Here is a 25089-nt window from a genome sequence, read left to right as displayed (position 1 = left end):
CTCAGAAACTTATTAATCTGGATGAGTTTGAAGAAGACTAATGAAATTGAACAAAAAATTGTTAATAACACAAACATCTACGTATTAAAAGTACTAACACGTTGGGGAAAACTCAAATAACTAATTTGTTACAATTAAATAATAACTTAAAACGTTATATAATTTAAATAATAACATAATCACTATACGATGCATTTAGCCTATTAAGAAAAACCAATCTGTCCAAACTTCTCCTATCTTACCAACAAGTTAATTCAATTTACTTCTTGTTTTAAGGTTATTTGTTTATATAAATCAAACATCAATAAAAGATATTAATGAAATTTTTCTTTTTATAAAATTACTTGTCTTTTTTCTATAATAGCTTCAACTCTTTATCATCTCATTTCACATATATATCTCTATAACAAATTAAAATTAATTTTGAATATATTTTTAATTCCAATTTTTTTTTCATCACCAATTTTAAACCCTATTAAGCCTAAATTTATTTTGATTTTATGGAGACTAAAAATTTACATGGAAGATATTGTGAGAACTAAAAATCGAAGAAAATTTTATAGGAACTCAAACAAAACTTTTAAATTTTATAGGACTAAAAATATATTCAACCTTTTGAAATTATTTGCCTTCTTCTAAGTTTAATACATAAAAGTTTCATATTTAACCTTTGAAATCTCTAGTCAAGCCTTGATGTGTAAGAAATCAACACACAAATTACATTATTCATCATCATAAATCAAACAGTTCTGTTAATCAGAAAATCCCACCAAACTATTACTCAGAGAGTATACAATAACCCTGCTCTTATCTGATTACATTCAGCTTATTTTTCTTCACATATTATTATTACACACTTCTCAAATTGCCAAACTGATGTTTTGTTCAAGCATCACAGATCAAAAACTCAAAATATCTTGAAGAGTGAGGACCTTGAAGTTTTCTGATTTCCAAGCCAGTGTTGCATATGGACTCCAATAGCATCCAAGTACAAGCTACTCCTTCCATGGAAACCAACCACCTTTCCCTCTGTAGTGGTTGAAGTGAAGAATTTCCCGACTTCCTCACCATATGGACCATACTGACCGCGACTGGTGTGGAATGTCAGTGACTTTATGATTGTTTGGTTCTCATCCTTTGTGATTGATCCATAATAGCCAGATATACAAGTCAGTACCTCATGTGGATACTCCAGTTGTATCTAACATCACAATAAATGTGAGTAAGTATCAATTAGTTTGAGCTAAGGGTTAAAGGAGTTGGAGAAGTTGAAAAACAAAGGTTCAAACTCTTAGTCAAAGAGAAAACACTAATATAACAGTTAATATACTAACATTTGCCGATCAAAAAAAAGTATAAGAATTACATTTTGTATATTATTCTTATTAATATAGTACATTATTTCTACATACTTGCATATATACATACATACATACATAGCCAGGCATGTACAAACACATATATGTATGTTATATTATAGGTGAAAATCAACTTACTCTAGAAGTAACTATTACTCAGACACGTATATATAATTTATGGGTGATAATCAACTTCTAAAAGAAAAAAAAAAACTCCAGAAGTAACTCTTGTAATAGTTACTCTGCTCTTGAAGATCGTCATACTATACTAACGATCATGCACATCAAATTTCAGATAAATTATATTTATAATTTCACTAATATGAACACAATCAATAAATAATTAACCAGGGGTAAAACAGTGGTGGAATGTGCTAAAAAGCAAGTGGAAAATGAGAATCATACCCTATGCATGGTGTCTCCACCATTACCACCATGTTTTACAGACCACACAGATTGCCTGTTTCGATCATACTCAATTTGAATGGAGCAGATGCCTTCTGATACTTTTGTCAAATAAATCTGCTTAATGGCAGAAAAGACTCCATCGTCCCAAGGTCTACCTCCATCTCCACCCCAAGGACCTGCTCCGCACGAAGCTGGTTCTTTGATCACACCATAAGAAACCTGGGAAAGAGAAGACCAAAGTGAATAGGAGAACTCATACATAAAGATAACCAATATCTTCTAAAAGTTTATTATAAAAAAGTAATACCTCTTCAGCTGCTGTTTGTTTAGCAAGTACCAATTTGTTAGGCCATTGAGCATTTCCTATCTCACCAATATTTCTTTCTCTAGGGATTATTTCCTTTGGTGGCATTGCCACCGGTACTACTACTTTTCCTTCTACTACATGTACACCAAAAGCATCAAGGAACAAACCTTTTTTCCCATGAATGCCAACAATTTTACCTTCTTTCACCTTTGTGGTGAAATAAGTTCCTTGTTCTTCCCCAAATGGTCCATACTTTCTTTTTGTAGTGTGGAAAGTTAGTGATCTTACAACAGCAGGCCCCATGTACATCAAAGGTCCATAGTAGCCAGATATATGTGTCAGGACTTCATATGGGAAATCAAAGACTATCTGCAAAATGAGGCATAAAACTGCTAAATATTCAATCTGATTTTCTAGATTATTAAATAAAATAAGCTAAGTTTGGTTGTACACTCTTAGTTTACCTTATCATTTTTAAATCCTCCTTTCCCACCTTGTTTGCACCCCCATATGGCATCCCCATCAGAATCATACAAAACTCTAATCCACACAATTCCAACATTGCGCGACAAATTGATTTGCCTGATTCCGTTATAGGTTCCATCGTCAAATGCATATCCACCAATGCCACCCCAAGGACCGTGTGTAACTACACCATCAACCTTTGCGGGTGACTTTTCTGGATGTGTTATCTGTAACATGAATAGATTTTTTAAGATTCATTTTGTGTAAAATCCAAAGTTTGAATTCAAAAAAATAAAATTAAGGAGCACTTCGAAGACATATCCTCCATAAAGGTTAAAGGCTATCTTACCTTTTCTTTATGTTCAATGTTATTTGATTCTTTGACAGTAGAAATCTTTCCTGATACCTTGTTTGGTATAGGCTTACCGAAATCATCTTTATGATCTTTCTGTCTTACAGCAAGAACAATATCATAGTTCTGGTTCACAGTTCCTTGTATCACAGAATAGCCAAAACTCTCGGAAGTGTTAGTAATGTGGCCCTGTGAATTAAGCAAAATTTTGGATGGATTTGGTTGCTTCAAGGACTTCAGATAGACTCCAATGGCATCTAGGTACCAACCACAACTTCCATGGAACCCAACAATCTTGGCTCCAGTCATTGGGACCGAAAAAAAAGTCCCATGCTCGACACCAAATGGTCCATAAGTTTTCTTGTTACTCTCGAAACTCAGTGACCGAACTAAGTTGTGCCCCCATTGATTTAAGCTACCATAGTATCCATGAATAGAAGTTAGGAACTCATCTGGATAATCAAGTTTCACCTGCAACATAGTCGAAAGTGGTTGGTTAATATATGCTCATAATTTAACTGAAGCCAACATCTACCATCATAGGTTCTTCGATGCTAATGTTGCAAATTTATGTCATGGATTAGATTAGTACACAATGAAACCATTACTTTGTCAGTTTTGTTTCCTCCACTTCCACCATGTTTCTCCGACCAAATAGAGCTTCCTTTCTTATCATATTCAATCTGGATGGAGTCAATTCCTGTCCCGTGAATTATCACCAATTGCCTTACTCCTGAGTATATCCCGTCATCCCAACGGGACCCTCCATTGCCTCCCCATGGCCCAACAGATGCCGGTTTCTTTATGGAATCATCAGAACTCTGTATGCATAACATCATGCAAAAGTGTTAAAAAGTAAGGAAAAGACATAAAGTTGTCGAACATAAATTGTAAGGTAAAGCATGCAATGAGTTATATGCAATGTAACATGATGAGATATTGTAAGAGTGTACTACCATCTTCTGCTTCTAGGAACAGAATTATAGACCTTAAACAGAAAACTGCAGGTTTGAGCGTTATTGTGGCTGTAGTTGGGGGAAGGCGTAAGAGGAATTTATGGCAGCTGAGAGTTGGTTTGTGGCAAGGAACTTTGTATATAAAAATATTATAGATGAGGAACTGTTAGAAGAAGCTAATTCTGGTTCCACCATGGAGGGAAAGGATTGAAAGTCACAGAATCGGATTCCAAACAGAAATCAGTATCTTGCTTTCATTAAAAAAGTTTCATGCACTTTAATGGTCAAGGAGATACAATTTTCTTTCCACATCTTATTCCCTTATACTATCTTGCTGGAGAAAAGGAACAATCTGAACAAATATACTATCTTCTGCTATATTCCATTTTTGGAATTTAGTCAGGAGCACTCACTCTGTTGCTTCTGCAGGCACTAACCATCTGGTACAGCTTTAAAAGATGCTTCTTATAAAATTTTAAGGGATTAATCTACTACTCTTTGTGGATGCTTATTCGTGAGATAGTTTTGGTTCTACCAATATTTTATAGCTCCACTATATTTCCTAATCATTAATCTATAAGCATCTTTGAAATGGTTACAATCACTGATTTCATTAATTTTTTTTAATATCTTCTCGTTGGAAATTATTAACAGGACATACATTCAAATCTTTCATCAAGAAAGTATAACAAAATGCTTGAATAATAACCAAATTCTATACAGTTTAATCTGATACATAATGTGGAAAGGTGAAGCCAAAAATTGTCTTATAACCGTCCATTCATCAGAAGTTTATGTATGTCATGAACAACTATACCTTAAGACAGATTTACATATTTCTGACTGATTCTCTCACACATCTTTTTTCTCTACCAATAGTCCCTACAAGAACAATGGCCACCTTTAAAATGGTGTAAGCAATTTGAATCACTTAAATATATTTCGCACCCATATGCCAATGATATGTACTTGGCTGTGTCATGACAATCTCTACACATTCTCAAATTTTTTACTATATGTAAAATTCGAGGTGTATTGTGAGGATCTATGAAAGCAAAAGCAAATGCAAGTTTTTCACTATGTACAATACTATTATTTTCCCTCTCCTCTTCCTCAATGCAAAGTCCATTATCGAAAACATGTGTCTTGACATTAACAGCTACCCTTTTCAGCCATGATCGCAGCTTATCCAAATATGTGTATGATTGATCGCCAACTACAAAAGTATGGACTGTGTTATTCCTTTCAATCCAGCATTGCCCAACAGGTTTATTAACAGCCTTTTCTTCCTCCAGCGTAAACTTCCCACATAAAGAATATGCCTGTGAAAGCAGATATCGAGTTATATTATTTCCAGGTTCCAACTCAAGCAGACGTTTTCCTGCAAGGACTGCCATTCCAAAATTTCTATGAATCTTGCAGGCAGTCAGCAAGGCATCCCATACCAAGGAATTAGGCTCAATCGGCATGTTTTGAATAAACTCCAGTGCTTCGGCAAGCTTACCTGAACGACCGAGCATATAGACCATAGCAGAATAATGTTCCATACCCGGTCTAATCAGGTACTCGTTAGTCATGCAGGAGAAAACATGCTTCCCCTCATCAACCATTCCAGTGTGACCGTAAGCTAAGAGAATAGTTGCAAAAGTACCTCTATTTGGTCGAATTCCTTCCTTCCTCATCTGATGAAAAAGATCAATTGCAGACTCCGAACAGCCATTTAAAACATAACCCGAAAGCATAGAGTTCAAACTAACGACATCTTTCCACGACAATCCGTAAAAAATATTTCTGGAGTACATTAAATTTCCTGACTTGGCATAACTATCGATTAATAAATGTGATACAGGAAGTTCAGACACTAAATTTCTACGCACTGAACAACAATGGATTTCTTTCACTTTCTTGCTGGCCACTAAATTTGCACAGGCCGGAAGGATACTTAGAATTGTGACCGAGTTGAGAGCTATGTGGAAAAACTGCATATTCCGAAATAACTGCAATGCCTTGTCCTTTTGTCCAATTTGTAGGAAACCAGATATTAACGAATTCCATGAAGCTACATTTCGCTTAATTTTTCCATCTTTCTCGATGCTTGTAAAAAGATCCAATGCCCGATCCTCAGCACCACTCTGCATATATCCTGTGATCATTACATTCCATGTAACAATATTAGGTGGTGAATTAGATTCCTGCATTTTCCTAAATAATTCATGAGCTTTGCCACAGAAACCAGCTTGAAAATATCCTCCAATAATTGAGTTCCAAGAATATACATCTCTCACTAACATCATATCAAAAATGCATTGAGCAGCTTTGAGATCGCCACACTTGGAATACATGTCAATCAGTGAATTACCAATTAGCAAATTGCCAACCAAATTCATCTTAACGGCAATAGAATGTATTTCTAATCCCATACTCAATGATTTTAAGGATGCACACGCTGAGGCTGCACTCGCAATTGTAATGCTATTAGGCTCAACTCCTGCTAGAAACATTTCTCTCAACAAATCTAAAGCATGACTTATCCTACCCTTTTGACTAAAGCCAGAAATCATTGAAGTCCAAGTATATACATCTGGAGCAATACCTAAACACTCCATCTTTCTCATTAAATCGATCGCAAGATCACAAAACCCTAACTGATTATAACAGGCAATCAAAATGTTCCAAGTTACCAAACCAGGTTCAATCCCTTCTTTCTGCATTGCATCAAAATATTTATGAGCTTGTTCAATCTCACCGTTCTGGCAAAACCCAGATATCATCGCATTCCACACAACACTATTCTTCCTATCCATACAATCGAAAATCTTCTTTGCACAATCCATCTCCCCACACTTGGCATACACAGCCATAATCGAATTGTGCACACGCTCATTCCAGCACATTCCACGCCGAATCATCATAGAATGAATCAACCTCGCAGTCTCCAAATCCCTACACTTCCCACACGCCTGCAAAACCTTCGGGAGCAAAAACTCATCAGGCAAAACACCATGCTCCATCATTTCATAAAATAGTCCAACAACCTCCTTCCAACTCTTGTTTCTTGAACAAGCACCAATCATAGCAGACCAAGTGAACAAATTCCTCACATGCATTTCATCGAACACTTTACGTGCCTTATCTAAATACCCACATTTTGCATACATACTAACCAACTTGGTCTCCACAAAAGGGTTAACTTTTTCCACCAACCCAATTCTAGCATGCAATTCCTTACCCACAAAAATGCAATCTTTATCAATGCATGACTGTAAAAGGTTCATGTAGGTAATGGGTCTAACCTTAGACCCTTGTTCAGCAATGGCATCAAGATATGTAACAACTTCACTTAAAGAGCCATTAATGCATAGTTGGTTCAATTGGGCGTCCATTAATTTTGGGTTTGAAGTTTTTGTAATTGAGACATTGTTGGAATTTGCATTCACCCTTTTTGAGACAATGCAATCAAATTGGGTGGCATTGTAAGAAGAGAATGATAATGGAGGCTTTGATTTACTGGGTATAATAATATGAATATTTTCCATTTTTATTTTTTCTAGTTTATCACTGGATTTTGCAAAAAATAAATGAAGATGAGGATTCTGGTGATAAGAGGGTAGTGATGGAAATCACAATTCGGAATGAAAAAATAAAAATAAATAAATTGGGACTTTGTCTTTTTGGGGATTTTTTTAATAATATTTTTAAAAACAAAAATTCTAAAATACACTATTTTGAAATTAACTTAGCTCTATTTATTTGTGTCATCTTCAAAAAAAATCCTCCTTTTTCATGAGATTACGTTATGGGATTTGAACTATCTATCATTTTTTATTTATCTATTAATTAAATTAAAAATGATAAAATATTAAAATCAATATATGATTGCATTTTCGAGACGTGGCATAAATTTTGTCAACGTAGTATACGATATATATATCGGCTCTATAATCTCTTAAATGTTCAATAGAGTATTTTAAACTAAGTATTTTGAACTTTCTTTTTCAAAAAACAAAACATATAATAAAAAAATCATATTTTTTTTAAGTGTGTTACTTTATTTTTCTTTTTATAAATTAATAATCGTGCTCTTTTTCCTCGAAACAAAATTGTGCTTTTGCAGAAAAAAAAAATAATTATTCTTTTTGTATTTTTTAATTAAAATGTTCATTATAAAAAAATAGAATAATTAATTTATAAATTAAAGATATATATAAATAAATTTTAAAACTTGTTTGTTATGTTTTTTTTTTTGAAATATAATTCTAGTAACTAAATTAATACAATTTTATTTTTCATATATTATTAATATAAAAAGTTTTAAATTATCAGTGGTAAATCAATTATGCGTATGATTTTATTAATGATTATAACAAAATAAAATCATATGTTATTAATAATATAAATGTGATGATTGATTGGCAGTATAAAAATTATTTATACTAACGATATATATATAAATTAAATTTAAATTAATAACTACTTTATATCATTTATTTTTTATTTTTACATTTTGAAATAAACCTATTAAATTTTATAGTGGAAAAAAGTGAGGCAATCAGTTAGGAGTATTTTTATTTTTCTTATAGTAGAGACCTATAAGAATATAATAATTATATAAAAATATATTTTTTGTATAAGCGATGACAAAAATAGTTAATCCAACCTTCATTTTAAAACACAATGATATTTAGGGGTTTATTTGATTGATATTTTAAAAGATTATTTTGAGAGAAAAATCTTAAAAGATTTTGTAGAATTAGAAGATTTTAAAAGACTCTTTAACAATATCTAGTCATCGTTTTATTTTATCTCTATTTATATTGCATTAGTTAATTTTTCGTATGTTGTCCAATTAAAAAAATTATATTGTTTTTAAAATAGCCAATAAACAGTAACGATATTTTTATTTTTTAACGTCGAGCTTAAAAAATATAAGGAATGATTATTTGTGAGTGATGTATAGTTCTCTGGTTGAAGTTTAATATTAAGTTTTAGCATAAGCAACATGTGAAGCTTAGGAGCTGGTTCGTTCACTTGCTTAAAGGGCTTCACCATTTCACATCTTGTTTTTGTTCTCTCATTATGTGACAAATTGTAGTAATTTGTAATCTTACAAGTATATTTTTATTTTTATTTATAATAAAAATTTAAGATGATTTGATGATATTTCAATTCAAATGTAGATAATACTTTATGATTCATATAAATAGAAAATATATGGATATATTATCGACTACAACAACTACAACAAAGTTAAAGACAAAGTCTTTAATGATATATTATCATTATCACTAAAGTACTCATATGATACATCTCAGTCCCATATTCATGTATGAACAAGTTGTAGATGTACATGTCCGTAAGATCTAATTGGACAATTCAACTAGTTGACTAGGATATCTTCTAATTCGTTAGTTGGTTAATGTCGATTGTATTACAGTTTGGTTAAACCATAGTTTTGTTTTTGAGTAAGGGTTAAATTATAGTAATAAGTTCAACCAATTTTTAATTTTTCACCTTTATTTATTTATATTTTTAATACTTTTTTGTTTATTTATTTGTCACCTGATTTAACTATAATTGAATTGATTAAACCATGAATTGAATCTCTTCTCGTTTTAGCGTCCGGTCCATTTTTTAACACATTAATAAATGTTTATTCATAAAATATTACTAACTGTCAAGCGATATAGTTTTCAGTTTCTACTATGTTAGTATTTTGTTATGGTTAGTTACTATAGATTTGTTTTAATAAAAATAATTTATTCAGTTTTTCAATTATGTTATATATATATATATATATATACTAAAAAAAAAACACTAATTAACCACGTTTACAAGCGTGACTAAATTATCAATTGACCGTGACAAATAAAGTTAGTCACGCTAATCATGTTTGTGGCGTAGCTGGACGTCGCAGTTTATTAACCACTTTTAAAATATAGATTAGTCACGCTTAAAAGAGTCGTGGGAACATGTTTTTAGTCACGGTTGTTTTACGGTTAGCCACAACTAAATAATTGAAATAAATATTGAATTATCTTAATAGATTAATTTGTGGATAGGCCTAATGTTTGCTTCCTTGGTCCTTAGTTATGATCTATTTCTCTATTTTTGCACAATCATATAAACGCCGAGCCATATCAACATGTTTAGTACGCGCAAAAGCACACACCATAGCCGAACAAGTGATAGCATCAGATTCACACCCAAAACCCGACATTTTCTCAAACCACTCAACAACCTTATCAAGTAAACCAACCAAAAGTGAAGAAGTAGCCTTATAAGCAAACATCAAAGGAGATTTCAATGAATGTAAATGGAAGTGGAAGAACAATAGAATCAAGAAGTTTTATAATCAACAAAGACGGAGGGGTCAATCAGACCTTGCTTCAAATAATTCCAGAGGTGTTGGTGTTGGCAGTTCAAGGGAAGGAGGTTGTGGATATCTCGATGAGGGGCTGGTGGTGGAAGAGGGAAAGGAATAAATTTGAAAAAAGTAACATTCAATGAGGACATTTTACTTAGACACATGTTGTTCAACTCACATGACATGGTATAAGGAGTGTGGTTTGTGAGTCTTAATGAGATATCAAAGAATAAGGTGAAGTTTGATGATGATAGTACATTGAATGTTGAGGGTATTAACAAGGTGGCAATCAAATGAAAAGACATACAACAATCAACAATTTTGAAAGGTTGTATGTTCTTGGGACGAAGAATAATTTGTTAAGTCTTGACCAACTACTTGACAAAGGATATACCATCATAATGGAGGATAATGCTTTTAAAGTTCTTGACAAAAGGAAGAGACTGATCATCAAGGCCCTATTGTCCAAGAACAAAACTTTCAAAGAATTCAGGTTATGGAGCACAAGTGTTTTGTATCTACAATGAATAGTGAAGAGTGGATATGGAACTATAGGTTTGGTTACTTGAATTTTAGAGATTTTTAGCTATTAAATAGAAGTGGCATGGTTCATGGACTCCCTCACATCCATGTCCTATCTAAATTGTGTGAAAAATGCATAGTGTCAAGAAAACAAGAAGTTCTTTCAAACAACATGTAGAAAAAATTATCAAAAGAGAGATTGAGAGTAGTAACTTAGATGTCTATGAACCAATTCATACAAACTCTTTAGGAGGAAGCAAGTACTTTGTATCATTTATTGATGATTGTATTAGAAAGATGTTGATTTATCTCATTAAAAAAAATGAAGTGTTTAAAAATTTTAATTTTAAGGCCATGGTTGAAAGACAAAGTGAGGAGTACATAAAAGTTCTTAGAGCAGATGAAGGAGGAAAGTGTGTCTCTCAAAAGTTTAACTAGTATTGTCATAGGAATCATACATGACGTGACACTATATTACACATCTAAATACAATGTGGCTGCAAAAAGAAGAAATATGTCTATCATGAATATGATGAGAAGTATGTCGAAAAGCAAGGATTTATCAAAGTATTTGTGCGGTGAAGCCGTAACTACTACAATTTACATATTGAATATATGTCCTACATGGGATTTGTGGGGTGAAAAAGCTTGGTCATGTCCAAACCAAGTGTCAATCATTTTAGAGTTTTTGGGTCAATATGCTAGATGAAAAAAGAGAACCATGTTATGATTTATGTATTGTGTTCTTTAAGGTGTGAACTTTACAATAGTACATGACCCAATTTATAGGTCACAAATCATATAACTTACAAGGACTTTAAAAGTCTAATATAATGTGTCATTAACATATGAAGTTAAAGAACACTACCAAATTTTAAAAGCCCTATAATTATATGAGTATTAGACCAACTATAAAATATGAAAGTTTAGGGAAAATGGACATAACACCCCATTGGGTGTCCATTAAGGATATGTCTCAATAAAACGTTACTAGGAAATAATCCATTGAAAAAAAATCCAAGTGAAGGAAAAATAATACAACATTCTTTATGAGGGAACCGCTTCATTAAAAACCTTACTAGAAAAATCAAATAGGAAAAAACCTTGATGAAGGAAAAAAAAAGTGCATCATATATTTATTTATCCCCATCATGTAGACAATAATCATTGAGACGATGAAGATCAACCTTTTGTTGAGAGCTTTGATTGACGGTGACTGTAAAATGATTTTTCTTTCTCCTTTATTATAATCTTCTTTAAAATAAAAGTGCAAGAAATATTATTTCCACAAAATTGTTGCAATAATCTTTTCTAGAATAAAATTCACAAATCTCTTGTATTTGATGAATCACATTCTTGACTTGCTTCATTTAGTGCTAAATTTCCTCATTATTTGTTGAGATTGTTGTTGTAGTTTCTTTCATAGATCACTATGAAATGATTAAACAAATAACTTGCATCTCTAAGATAAAATATATCATTATAATGATTAAACAAATAGCTTGCATCTCTAAGATAAAATATATATTTTCATCATGTTCTTAAGAAGTTTACATGTTTGATAAATTAACAACAAATGATATTTCAGAACAAATTAATAATTAGCAATATACATTAGTATTTAATTGCACTAATATATATTACATCTCTAAGATCTAAGTAGTAATCATCACAATTGGTGACCTTACAACATTCAGAGTTCGCAATTGATTTGACTTATTCACATATCACCATTTTAGAACATTTGCTATATGAGTTTCATAATTTACAAAAATATTTTTCAAATAGATATTTTGTAATCTCAAACAAGTCTTTATCTTTGCTTGATATTCATCTCAAACTATTTCTTTAAGTAAACATACTTCAAATAATGTCATTTTTATATCCTCATTTGAAAAATATTCACAAAGCAATATTGCACAATGTGCTTCTAGATATTTTAGCATATAAAGAAACTTACACATTTTAATTAAATCATATCTTCAATAGTTTGAATGATATGTTTCACAGAAATTACATTCTTCAAGGATTTTTTTATATATTTATCACTATCAAGTAAATCATACAAATAAGAACACATCTTTCATATAAATTGAGCCTTTTATGGTTACTAAACTTTATCAAGTATGAAAAAGTTATTGAATTCATTTTAGGTGAATATGTCTCTTCAAAATCAATGGTAGTCTTTTACCAACACACTTGAATATATGTATTTTGTCATTCTCTTCTTTTTTTTCGTGCGAAAATCATTCTTATCGAATTAGTTTCACATATTCAAGTGTCAGAATAGCAAGTCCAAAATATTTCTCTATTCAAAGCGAACTTAATTTCATTTCAATTGCTTCTTTATATATTTAAAGCATTTTTGTATAACTTTTATAGACATTAATTCATGATCTCCATTATCATATATCACATATAGCGCTAAATTATAATGTAAAAATATTGTCATCGTTGATTTCCTTTCAGTTCCATCATATTCGATTCATGACATAATTTCTTGAGTTTCTGTATTTTCACAAATTTCAAGTTTTTGATCAGTTCTTGTGGAACTAAAATCAATTTATTCAAATTACTCTTTTAAAATATTCATATCCTTTTTTGGGTCATCTTATTTTTTATCTTTGGAACCGAAAAATATACCACGCTTCATGCATGGATGAGACTAATTTGCAATGATACATTGTCCAAGAAGGACTTAGATTTTGATTGGAGCATTTGCAGCTGATAATTGGGTTTTCTAAACATTGCAAATGAGTTCTTTTTTGAACTTTTGGTTCACACTACTTTGTACGAGAATCAAAATCATATAATAATATATTGCAATAATCATTTTCAGCTGCTTATTATCTCCCCCTATTATTGTGAATATTAAATCATCAAATGATAGTCAACAAGTTCATTTGTAAATAACTCTCCAATTTATTGGCTCAATATACTCTATTACTAATGGAGACTTCATTTATAAAATATATTCCCAATACTATTTTACGTGTCATCTTAGTCTATTATATTGGAGCAATTGAAATGTACACAACAAATCCAAAAAATCTCTTAGATGGAAGAATATTAGGTTGTCAATTCAAAATTGATTGTAAATTAAGGGGAGAACTATAATAGCTGGTTGGCTTGATGTGAATTAATATCTCAACATACATAATTGCATGTTTCCAAAGTAAAATTTAAACGTTATGATTTCATAAGTATTGGTCAAACAATTAACTTTATAGGTCTAAAGAATATATCTGCAAGTTCATTTTTGTGTATGAACATATGATTACTTTTGTATTTTTATGTATGAACATATGATTATTTTTGTGTATCAACATATGATTACTTTACACGTCATAATTTTGTATTTCAAATAAAACTTTTTATAAAGATTCGAAAGACTTGATTTACCTTATGTATTACTATATGCATATATCAACGCCCTTTTGCATATAAATAAATGAGAATCCAAAACTTTCTTCAACAAATAAAACTCAATAAATCATATCTACATATTTTATTTAAGTAACTATAAATTAAATCAAAAGTATAAAATACACTTATATTTAAACTATATGACATCTTTTTCTTCGTTAGAAGTTACACAAAAGAAAACATACACACACACACAAGTTAAAAATGATTATCAAAGTGTAAAAGTCATTTAATCATATGAGTTATAGACTAACTATAGAATATGAAGTTTAGAGAAAAATGGATATCCATGAATATTCATAAGAGACCAAAAAATACTTTTAAACTTATAATATATTGAACTATCTAATTTGTTGCAAATTCATATCAACGCACGACATGATCATGACATCATCGTGTCAATTTCTAAAGACGACAATTGATAGAGTCCAGGTAGGGAACAACAGTACATGTTCTCATACCTGCCGCATGAAAAAACATTGCACCTAAATGCATACCAAAGTGAGTAACTATTTCAATATTTGTACTCGTACCTTCTAGATATCGAAGTACTCTTATACCTATTATCCACACTTCAACTATAATATATCAATAAATAACATAATATTATACATGATAACTGAATTAAAATCTTAAAACTTAAATTATAAAACATTATAGACCAAATTATTTAAATAATCCAACATTCAAAATATACCAAATAAATAAATATCAAAATAATAAAATTGTAAACTTGCAAGTACTATCTTAAACTTGTAAAAAAATAATATATTATATTAATATTTATTAATGTTAGTTATAAAGTCATGGTTAATAATAGAAAACTTTTTCTTTTTGGTAAAAAAAAAGACAAAATTCAAGAAAAATTACAAAGCTAAAGAAACATTCTAAGATATGTCATCTCTAGAAATATCTTCAAGTCAAAAACTTTGGAGCCTCTAGGAGGATTCTTTATATACACAAATCAATAAAGTGTAAATTCGAATTAAAATTATCAAGTCAATTAGTAGTTTGATTTCCTTCCTGCTAGACGTGGTTGATCACAACATGCTAATCCATATTTCATAGTTCACGAATGCAACATATAAGAGTTGAGATATTTCTATTGATTTTGCAGCTATCAAATTACCATGTCAACTAAGACCTTAGAATTGCTCTCCACTTGAAGATGCGTAATCCCTTGTTGACGAGCCAATTCCATACCCATATACATACCCTACATCTTAACATGTAGGGCGTCACAAGCCTCAATTTTTCGTGCATAATTGATCATAAGTTTCCTACTTCTGTCGCGAAGAAGGCCTTCACACCCGAAAAAGATTGATCAAGTTTTTGTGTGCGCTGTTGAGTTTCATCCATCCTTCATGCGGTCTCTTCTAGCCAATGGAGATAGAGCCCATTTGTTGAGGCCTATGAATCAAGTGAGGAACTTTACATTCTCTATCTCCTTTACCATCTTAATAATCTCTTGAGTTGGATTGCTCAAACAATAAAATTCATCATCAAAGATACTTTTGTTCCTCCACGTCCATAGTTTCCAACAAGCTACCTTAAAGACATTTGCCAATCATTATTGTATTATCTTATTCCCTTATGCCCGACGTTGCCAAAGATCCAATCCTTTTAAGTAAAAGTAAAAAAATTGTAATATGTGTATGATCGACCAACTTGATCCAAATTTGTGTTGCATGAACGTAGTCCCTCATAACATAACTGATTGTTTTCGTGTCCATTCTTGCAAGAAACCCACATAGGTAAAACGTCGATACCTCACAAGCTACGACGATAGTTTGTTATGAGGTGCTCATGGACAGCAAGCCACACGAAGCTTTGGATTATGTGTGATCCCTTCCACTTCCACTAACGAGTCCACTTTGCATCTATAGTCGTTCTTCGCTCCCTCGGAGATTATAAGTGCTATGGACAGTGAAATGAAGAATATTATTACCATCCCATCCAATGAAGTTCGAGCCATCAGTATCCATAGAAATTATTCGTAAGTGTTGGAATAGCCAACAATTGGCTTACACAATTGAGAGGAAGATGATTGTTTAGGAATTTGATGTCCCAAGTCCTTATGGTTGTCAAGACATCTTTTACAGTTAATATGGTGTCTATAGTAAGTTCGGTAGAGGTATTCATGAGAAAGTGCTCGTCAGGAATCCATTTGTCAAGCCATAAATTGATGTGAATCCCATTTTGCAAATGCCAAATAGTACGGTTCTATAAAACTATCCCAAATACTAGCCACAAACTTCCAAAGTGGGGATCGTAAGGTTGGAAATTTATTGAAACCTAGAAGACATTCGCTCTCATATACTTGATGTATAGGACTTTGCACCAAAGGTCATTAGATTTATTAATCAAATTCCACAACACTTTCACAAGGAAAGTTTCATTCATATTGTGTTGGCTCTTTATCCTAAGACCTCCATCCATTTTAGGCAAACAACAAATCTCCATTCTAATGTGATGCAGATTATGAGTTTGGTTTGTATCTCCCATAAAAAACCTCTCTGAATTTTCTCCATCTAATCTCACAATGTCTTAGGAAGCTTGACATATTGCATATGATAATACGAAATACAACTAACCACATATTTAGACAAGGTGAGTTTACTAGGCAGGCTAAGACACTAATCTGATGCAGATTATGAGTTTGGTCTGTATCCCCCACAAAAAACCTCTCTGAATTTTCTCCATCTAATCTCGCAATGTCTTAGGAAGCTTGGCATATTGCATATGATAATACGAAATACAACTAACCACATATTTAGAAAAGTTGAGTTTACCAAGCAGACTAAGACACTAATGCTTCCAACCACTCAACTTACTGTGAATTTTACCAATAATATGATTGAACTTTCCTTTGGTAGTCTTCCCCGGATCAATGTTGCCCCCAAAATAATCTATCCACATTAGTAACTGGAGTATACATTGTGTGTTGCACAATATCATTCATAAGTTGTTGGTCAACACTCTTGAATATTTTTAGTGATATCCAATAGATAGGAATCTAATTGACATATATAAATCATATCTTATCTTACTATATATGTATCCCATGTAACCATCAACAACACTCTTATTTAGATAGAAATCTAATTGACATATCTAAATCATATATTATCTTACTATATATGTATCTTATGTAACCATGATCAAGAACACTCATGTCGTTTTTATTTCTCGTTTTCATTTTTAATTTCAATTTGTTGTTTTGCTAGAGAAAAAATATTTTAGTGATTTATGTACATATATTTGAATTTAGGGACAATAGTTCATCCTAATATAATACTACTAGTTGTTATATTAAAACTTAGTTTTAGGATCATTTTGGTAGTTAAGTAAGAGAGACATGATATTAGAATAAACTATCATATGTTTTAATTTAGTGTTTGAAGAACGATGAAGATATAATTAGTTAATCTTGAATTTTTTTAGTTAATTTTTTTATCTTGATTACGAATTGAGTTATAAACCAACATAATTGTATAAAACAATAATTTATTCATTTATTTTTATAAATATAATTTAAAATATAAAAAATTAAATATAAAAAATATAAATACATATTCAAAGAAACTATATTTTGATATTTAATTTAAAAATAAAAATATTAATAATCAAACGTTAAGAAATTGACTTCATTTCTCTAGTTACAACAAGCTTTAGCAATAATAAACTTTGTTTTTGTTGGTTAACTTTATGTACGGTTTGATAAATCTTGTATGAGAGTTTTTTATTTTTATTTTTTTCATGAGAGTATATTATTCTTTGTGCTTATTTTGTTGCTACTTGGTGAACAGTTTGAATATTTGATACAAATTATTGCATAATTTATATTAAATTTAATATATTAGATAGTTTAATTATATTAAATATTAAGATATATAGATTTGTTTATTTAATCATGATATTTTTTGAAAATTTAAAATTGTTCATCTTGTAGTATCACTGACTTTTTTAATGGATTAAATAAATTTTCAGTCCATATAAATGTTTGAAAGTTTGTTTTTAGTCCATATAAAAAAAAAAATCAAACATTTTAGTCCCTACAAAATTATTATCAAACAGTTTTAGTCCATACTAAAACATCAACATATTTATGAATGGTTTTTTTTGTAGACATGTTTACTACACTATAAAAAGTTTTTCCACAAAAAATAAATTCGAAATTCGCTATTTAAAACATTCATATTTAATCCATTCAAATTTTAAAAATTCTAAATTTATGTAGATGGACTTTTAATAATGTTCTAAACATGTTTACAGAAAGAAAAAAATATTTAAAAATAAATGTGATTTTTGTAGAGACTAAAAATGTGATTTTTTTTAATTATATAAAGTTATTCTATAACTAATTTTTTTTAGTTTATAAATTTAGAAATATTCCAAGCTAATTTGGAAAAATAAATATTTTCATAAAGGTCGTTTTTTCATTTAAATATGGTTTATATCCTATAACTTTATTATATTTTTAAGAAAAACTTATCATATCTTTATGAAGTGTGAAACAAACACTTAACGTGATAAATTAATGTTATAATATTTGTTAATATATGTATCAAACAATTGATATGATGATTTTTTTATCTTGTCTCTAACTTATCAAATTTTTAATCAATTTTATATTTTATCATGTCTTTATTTTATCTAAACTATGAAATAGACGTTATAAATATTATTTATGACAGTATTATATATTTAATTGTAACTAAAAAAGCTTTATTTTAATTATTCCAGAATTGCTAATAATACATATTATAACATATTATTTATTATTTTTTTAAAGAAACCCAATTTAATTGTCTATTAATAATAAGTAATATAAATACATTTTTTCAAATAATAATAATAATAACAATAAATATATATTGCATTTTTAAGAATGTGTTGATTAATATCCTTCTTTAGTTTAATATTTCTAATTTCAAAAAATCAGTCGAAAATGACAAGTGGTCCAAATTCATTAGGAGTTGTTGTTGGTGCCGTTTGCTCAAGAAATACAATGGTTCGATGTGTCTAATCTTCAACCTTTGTTATCCTCGTTTGTTTGTCCCACGGCACCTAGATCTTAGGCAAATCAACATAAATTAAAGTGAAAAAAATTAAATAAAAAAAAAATTGAAGTCAAACTAGAATCTTGTGCAACTATTATTACTACCGTCACATTTTTTTTATTTTTCAATTGTATAATTAAACGACCCCATGTGTGGATTTTGTTGTATATAAAAAGTTAGTAAAACATTTCATTTTCTTTCATCTATTCACCACATATCCCAAAACAGAGAAACACTAGGCCAAGAAGCAATGGCTATAGCTATAGCTAATGAGGACGACAACAACAACAACCATGTTGATTTTGACCCTAGTGCTCCTCCACCATTTAAGATTGCTGAAATTAGAGCTGCTATTCCAAAGCATTGTTGGGTGAAGAATCCATGGAGATCTCTAAGTTATGTTCTTAGAGATGTTTTAGTTGTTGCTGCATTGGTTGTTGCTGCAATTCAACTTGATAGCTGGTTCTTTTGGCCCCTTTATTGGCCTCTTCAAGGAACAATGTTTTGGGCCATTTTTGTTCTTGGACATGATTGGTAAAAAGAAATTGTTTTTTTTTGTTTTTGTTTCACTTATGTTTATGTTTATGTCATGTTAATGCTATTGTAATGTTATGGTTTTGATGTAAACATTGATATTTTGGTTTGAATAGTGGCCATGGAAGCTTCTCAGATAGTACTCTGCTGAATAATTTTGTGGGACATATTTTGCATTCCTCAATTCTTGTTCCATACCATGGATGGTTAGTAACTTGGTTCTTGGCAATTTTTGTTTTCTTCTTGTTCAATTTGTTCATGTAGTTGTTTCCTTAGTCAAACATTTAATATGAATTTTCACCAAATTATTTATTTTGGTTTAATGATTATTTTTTCAGGAGAATTAGCCATAGAACACATCACCAAAACCATGGAAATGTTGAGAAAGATGAATCATGGGTTCCAGTATGTGATTTATTGGTTCCATTGTTGTTCTTAATTAAATTATTATTATATAGTTTTTGTAGTTTGGTCCCAACATATGGGAACAATGATGTAACATGAAGCTTGTTCTTAATCATGGGTCCTTTTTTATGTTTCATTATCTTAGTTGACAGAAAAAGTTTACAAGGATCTTGACAGCATGACAAAGTTTGTGAGGTTCACTGTGCCTTTACCAATGTTTGCATATCCCATTTATTTGGTGAGTTTTTTTTTTTTTTTTTATTATAAAAATTCAATTTTTTTAATAGAAGAAATGATAAATAAATTTTCGGACAACCGCAAAGCCTTACATTCAAATTTAAGATATAATATCAAACTTAACGATATTGATATTTATCAGTTGAACTATACATAAATTTTATTTTATTTTTATTTTTATGATATGGTTTAAAATATGAATTTTAATTCTGATTTAAACTGAATATTTCAGTGGAGAAGAAGTCCTGGAAAATCAGGGTCTCACTTTCATCCTTACAGCAACTTGTTCTCAGCCAATGAAAGAATTGAAGTCACAATTTCAACATTGTGTTGGACTGTCATGTTTTCTACGCTTCTCTATTTGTCATTCGTTACTAGTCCTCTTTTAATTCTCAAGCTTTATGGAGTTCCCTATTGGGTAACATTTCCCTAACTTTGTTACCTTTTTTTTAAATAATTTTTGTGTTAATTAATTAAATTATTTTAACATATGTCTATAAAATACTTATATGCTTATTTGATGAATTGCAGATTTTTGTCTTGTGGTTGGATTTTGTCACATACTTGCATCATCATGGTTATAAGCAGAAATTACCATGGTACCGTGGCCAGGTAAAAAACACAATTTAATTAATTATGTACATAATTAGTTGATTTTGTACCTTTTATTTTTGTTGTGTCTAATTAATCATGAATGTAATTTGATAGGAATGGAGTTATCTAAGAGGTGGTCTTACAACCGTTGATCGTGATTATGGTTGGATTAATAACATTCATCATGACATTGGCACACATGTTGTCCATCATCTTTTCCCTCAAATTCCTCATTATCATTTGATTGAAGCGGTATTTATATCTATCTTACACCAAAACTTTAAAATTTAAATGATTCATTTTCTTTATTTGTTTATTTTAGAGGAATATTCTTTAGTTGTTGAAAATCACATTAAGTAAACTTTTTTAAAAGTTCATTCTAATTTATACAAATATATTATGCCTCAATTTAGAAGGTCTATTAAAAAAATTTCCTTGTTCATCCGTAATATTCTTATAATTTACTTCTTTTAAAATTGCCCTTATATGTTATTGATAAAATAATACATATTGGTACATTTGACAAATAAATAATATCACATATACTTTAGCAAGCTGTGAGAGGTGTTAAGTTTCATTTAAAAAAAATAATATATCTGTGAAATTCTCACACATTAAGTGCAAAGAAGTGTTAGATCGAAAATATATTTAAATATTTTATTTATATTACTTTTATTATTTTTTGCTGAATTTAATTTGTTATTATTTTTATAAAAATCTAGTGTATGTAAGAGTAGTAAACAATGAATGCAATAAATTAATTGACCCACATTTTGAATTCTTTGCAGACAAAAGCAGCAAAACCAATTTTTGGACAGTACTACCGTGAGCCAGAAAAATCATCTCCATTGCCATTTCATCTAATTAAGTACTTAGTACAAAGCATGAAAGAAGATCACTTTGTAAGTGACACTGGAGATGTTGTCTTTTATCAAAGTGACCCTGAGCTCTACAAAAGCACCAAGACTAATTGAATTTTGGGTTATCTAATTGGATGCTAGAATAAAGAGAAAAAAAATCTACTTCTATTTTATGGGTTGCATTTTGGAGTTATGGTTCATGCTAGCTGGGCACATGACTTTATGTCTACTTTATAAAAGAATTGGGCTTCACTCGTTGGTTAATTTATTTTCTACTTAGAGATAATGATGTCTTTTTTTTTTTTGGTTTTATTTTGTTTTTAGAGACAATGATGTAATTGCCCTTGGTGGAATACTATAATAATGTTTGAAATAAATGAAATAAAAATGTAATAAATATTGAATTGTCAGTTTCATCTATGATGTGTTTCTACCACTTGTACTGAGCATTCACATGGGCAATTTAAATGAAATTTGGTAAAGGGATTTGTTTCATTCCTAACCACCACTTCTCTTCTTTTTTTTACAAAATTACAGATAATAAAGATATAAGTTGGTTTGGTTGAACAATTTTATTAGTAGTCATAGGACATGACAGAAATATTAAATAATATATCAATAATTTTTTTGGGTCATAATCATTGAATTTCAGTGACCATTGGAATTTGATAAAATTGAATATGACTGAGCAGTAAATAATAACTGTCTAAACAATTTTCAATTAAGGTTCTCTTAATTGTTGGGTTTTTAATACAAAATTATTCATCATTTGAATTTAATTATTTAGTTATAAAAAAATATTCAACTATTTGAGAGTAATGATACGAGAGTTATAATTTAATTATTGAATTTATTGATTGTATAATTTTTTGAATATTTAAAATATTTTATTTTATTGTGTGTTGATTTGGTTCAAATTGACCAATTTTTTATTAGATTAAGTTTATTTGAATTTTATGGTAAAGTTTGAATATTTATCTCACTCAAATTGATAAAATTATTTTAATTCAAATCATAAATTTGATCAAAACTGATAATGTGGTCACCCTAACCAAAAATGAATTTTGAAATTTAAGGTTTTGAGTGATGAGGGAAGTAGATATTTATGGCCAAGTAACCTGGCAATTGGTGTAGGTCTCATAATGTTTCATTATAAACAAGTATTTTTTTTTAAATATTAGTATAAAATAGTATATATCTAAATAGTATATATCTAAATATAATCACTTTTTGATGAAATAGTATACATCTAAATATAAGTCTTTTATCAAATTGTTAGATATATTTATTGTTTTTTGAAATGAATTTTTAATTAATATTTTATGTGTTTTGGAATATCAGAAATAAATTCAACAAATTTGGAATAAAATATATATATGCCTAAAAACTCATAATAATAAGGGTTGTATAGTTTTTTTGGATTAATATATATATATATATATACATACATACACACACACATATATATATATATATATATATATATATATATATATATATTTACAAAATGATATTTTAGATTCAATACATATAAATGAAAAACAAAAGCATATAAAACTGATGTCGATTTGGAAGAGTCGAAATGAGATACTTTTTCAAAATAAAACTGAGGATAATTTGTTCTCGTAATAGATAAATATTTTTCTTAAGCTCTTATTGAATCAAATTCTCTATTTGTTGTTCTTGATTCAAATGAGGTGCTCTAATGCTCATCCTCATTTTAGAGTTGTCAGTTGATATTTAGAGTCTCATGGATTAACTAAGGGATTTTAGAGTTGTTTTCGATTATAATCCTCCTTTAATTTTGGATTATGTCAATTCATATTGTGGTGGAATTTTATCCCAAAATCTTTGTTTGTTTTCCTCTTTTTAGGGGCTTTGGCCCTTTGAAATTATTAAAAAAAAGTGGAATTAAGAGGGAATAAGTGTTTTGGTGGAACAACACAATATATAGTACATTGTTGATGAATGTTTAAAAATAATTGAATTCATGGTACTCTTCATCTTTGCATGTGAGACAACAGCCTGAGAAATTTAATTTTAAAAGATTTATATGTTTTTCTTATTTTCATGAAAAGATAGTCAATCAAATTATTTTTTGTATCACGAGTTCATGACAATATGGAGGACGATAAATTTCTATTACTATAAAATAGTTGTTTATATTGGTCGTCATTAAAATTTTAAACAATTTTTAAATAATATCTATGATATATCACGTATTAAAATAATAGATACTATAATTTATCTTTTATAGAGTTTATACCAAACAAAAAAAATTCTTGAGAGGGAGTATATTGAAAGCAGCCCAAATTAATTAATTAAGGTCCGTGGAGTATTTGTGATTTTTTTTTTCATTTTGAAAACAAAACATATTTGAATAAAACATAGTTGACTTAGTTTTAGTCCCTTATTTCAAAAGGATTTTAGCCCAAAACATAAAACCACAAAATTATTTTTTTTCTTTTCAGCTTTTATTTTCATTTAACTTTTTCAATTCCACTCTCCTTTCGTTTTCCTACCTCTACTCTGATCATTTTGAAATTTAATTTAAAATTGAAACTCACATGAAATTGAAAACTAAAATTTAAGTCTCAAAATAGAAAGTCAAAATTAAAATTGATTTTAATCTATAAAATTGTTAAAACAGAAAATAATCTGAAAGGAAGGGGTAAATAATTGGTTGCAAAAGAGCGGAAGCATTTATAAGCAATGACCGACATTAAGTTGAGTAGTTCACCGTAAATGTTTTTGGAACATATTTTGCAGTGTAGTAGTTGGACTGGGACATGAACAAGGACAAAAGATGGATACTTGGGAGTAAATTGGCATGTGGTTTTATGCTGATGCATTAACTTTTTATTTTTTATGGTGGTGCATCTAAGGTAGGCGCAAGTATTTCTAGATATGAAGTTATTTTTCTTGCGTTCTCTTATTACAACATAACTTTTAATATAGACACCTTGTGTGTGTATACATACGGTATATTTTTCATATTTTTTTTAAAGATAAATAAATATTCTTTTTTAAATTAAAAATACTTTTTTAACACAATATAAAAATTTGTATCATTAATTATTTTGAATACTTTATTAATCATTAAATATTTATCATTAACCACTTTTTAAATATATATCTCATTAACTACTAAAATATATCATACTAACTATTTTAGAGTACTTCTTTAACCAATACATCGCATTACTTTAAAAGGGTTAATGTTTTGTATTTTAGTGAT

At 29.5% G+C, this 25089-nt stretch overlaps 2 protein-coding genes across 4 annotated transcripts; one reads left to right on the top strand and one right to left on the bottom strand.

The window, feature by feature from the left end:
- Nucleotides 1-696: 696 nt before the first annotated feature.
- On the bottom strand, nucleotides 697-7487 carry LOC101504874 (jacalin-related lectin 3). Of its 3 annotated transcripts, none has more exons than XM_073365201.1 (7): nucleotides 5454-7443; nucleotides 3499-3690; nucleotides 2888-3361; nucleotides 2538-2765; nucleotides 2074-2442; nucleotides 1764-1985; nucleotides 697-1201 (listed from the first exon to the last, which is right to left on the bottom strand). In XM_073365201.1, exons 1-7 carry the CDS (start codon nucleotides 7380-7382, stop codon nucleotides 908-910), a joined length of 3708 nt encoding a protein of 1235 aa, XP_073221302.1. In that variant the 5' UTR covers nucleotides 7383-7443; the 3' UTR covers nucleotides 697-907. The 3 variants fall into 3 exon arrangements, 2 of the variants coding, with proteins under 2 accessions (XP_073221302.1, XP_004490606.2); XM_004490549.3 differs by lacking the exon at nucleotides 5454-7443 and adding an exon at nucleotides 3847-3998 and having other exon boundaries at nucleotides 3499-3711; XR_012162008.1 differs by lacking the exons at nucleotides 697-1201; nucleotides 1764-1985; nucleotides 2074-2442; nucleotides 2538-2765; nucleotides 2888-3361 and having other exon boundaries at nucleotides 3572-3711; nucleotides 4664-7487.
- Nucleotides 7488-19192: 11705 nt separating this feature from the next.
- On the top strand, nucleotides 19193-22267 carry LOC101504225 (omega-3 fatty acid desaturase, endoplasmic reticulum). Its single transcript, XM_004490547.4, has 8 exons — nucleotides 19193-19755; nucleotides 19872-19961; nucleotides 20094-20160; nucleotides 20306-20398; nucleotides 20630-20815; nucleotides 20929-21009; nucleotides 21106-21243; nucleotides 21780-22267. The coding sequence occupies exons 1-8, from the start codon at nucleotides 19472-19474 to the stop codon at nucleotides 21963-21965; spliced, it is 1125 nt and encodes a 374-aa protein (XP_004490604.1). The 5' UTR covers nucleotides 19193-19471; the 3' UTR covers nucleotides 21966-22267.
- Nucleotides 22268-25089: the final 2822 nt, after the last annotated feature.

Source organism: Cicer arietinum, chromosome 2 (assembly GCF_000331145.2).
Source record: "Cicer arietinum cultivar CDC Frontier isolate Library 1 chromosome 2, Cicar.CDCFrontier_v2.0, whole genome shotgun sequence".
In the NCBI taxonomy this organism is placed as follows: Eukaryota; Viridiplantae; Streptophyta; class Magnoliopsida; order Fabales; family Fabaceae; genus Cicer; species Cicer arietinum.
Note: the sequence above shows the minus strand (reverse complement) of the source record. Positions and strands in the feature narration are given on the sequence as shown.